Raw genomic sequence first — 1,191 nt, 5'->3', positions numbered from 1 at the left:
ATATATGAAATAGGTGTATGGGGAACGTAGCAATCTCTCGAGGATAGAAATTATGAGTAACAATTTCGAATTGAAATAGAAGGTGAATACATTTTGACGCACTCTTGTGGAGCCGACGTGCTAAGGTCTTACCTGACGAATGAACTAACGCAGAGAAAATGCTAAGACTGTCAGTACATAGTATCTACTGCTCGCTTTGCAGTTTTCCTATCCATATCTCTTTGTGTGCTCTTTTTAGGAGATTATGAAGAAGTGTTGAAATTCATGTTCACTTTCCTCAGCTGATCTCAGCAGTTTTCTCATTTATTATGGAACTTTACATACGAATTTGGGTAGAAGTGTACAAAAATCAACAGGATTTTTTTTTCTGAAATTCCATTCTAGAATTTTCATATCATCATTAACACATGTAGTTGACCATGTGTTATGAATTCTTGTTAGTTGAGTATAGAAGACCACGATATATCCTGGATAACCGTAATGGACATGGTAGATGCCACACGTGCCCAGCAGTACGTAGCTGCAATGTGAGCTCCCTGTGATCCTCTAGGATTTCTATTGAATCACCCGACTAGGTACTTCATGACCACTACTTTGACTACTGTAGGGTATGGTGATGTGACACCGGAGACGCACGTCGAACGGCTCTTTTGTATCTTCGCTGAAATCGTCGCTGGAAATGTGAGTTGTATTGCAATTTCCCAGTACAAAATCCTTAGTAATATCTGCATAGCCTTTTCTCATAGCTACCGATTCATTTGTATATACCTACTTTTTCCTATCTATCACATTCTCCTCTAGTCCTCGAGTAGAAGACTGCGGTTGTATTGCAATTTCCCAATACACAGTCCTTAGTAGTATATACATAGCCTTTTCTCATAGCTAATGTAGTGCTATCAATTTATGTGTATATACCTCCCTTTTCCTATCTATCACATTCTCCTCTAGTCCTTGAGTAGGATACTGCGGTTGTATTGGAAATCCTGAATTGTACTGAAATATCCCCTTATCGAAATCACAGCGCTCAGTCATCAGCAACTTCAAATTCGGTATTTTTTCCGCTGCTCTAGTGCTGGTAATCTCGAGTAAAGCTTTGAGTATGATGGCGTGACAGCTTTCCCACGGCCCGAGCCTCTGAGTTGACATTAACATCACATCTCTTCAACTATACCTCAGCAAATCGTGTTCTCT

At 39.8% G+C, this 1,191-nt stretch overlaps 1 protein-coding gene across 1 annotated transcript in view; it reads left to right on the top strand.

Moving 5' to 3' along the window:
• Positions 1-480: 480 nt before the first annotated feature.
• The window catches only part of Pmar_PMAR019697 (ankyrin repeat domain containing protein), a gene marked incomplete at both ends in the record, with an annotated part of 4,203 nt that continues 3,492 nt past the window's right edge, over positions 481-1,191 (top strand). Inside the window, 2 exons of the mRNA XM_002766292.1 lie at positions 481-527; positions 576-681. Coding sequence (XP_002766338.1) covers positions 481-527; positions 576-681 — 153 coding nt within the window. The remainder of the gene's footprint in view (positions 528-575; positions 682-1,191) is intronic.

Source organism: Perkinsus marinus (genome assembly GCF_000006405.1).
Source record: "Perkinsus marinus ATCC 50983 genomic scaffold scf_1104296973076, whole genome shotgun sequence".
In the NCBI taxonomy this organism is placed as follows: Eukaryota; Perkinsozoa; order Perkinsida; family Perkinsidae; genus Perkinsus; species Perkinsus marinus.
Note: the sequence above shows the minus strand (reverse complement) of the source record. Positions and strands in the feature narration are given on the sequence as shown.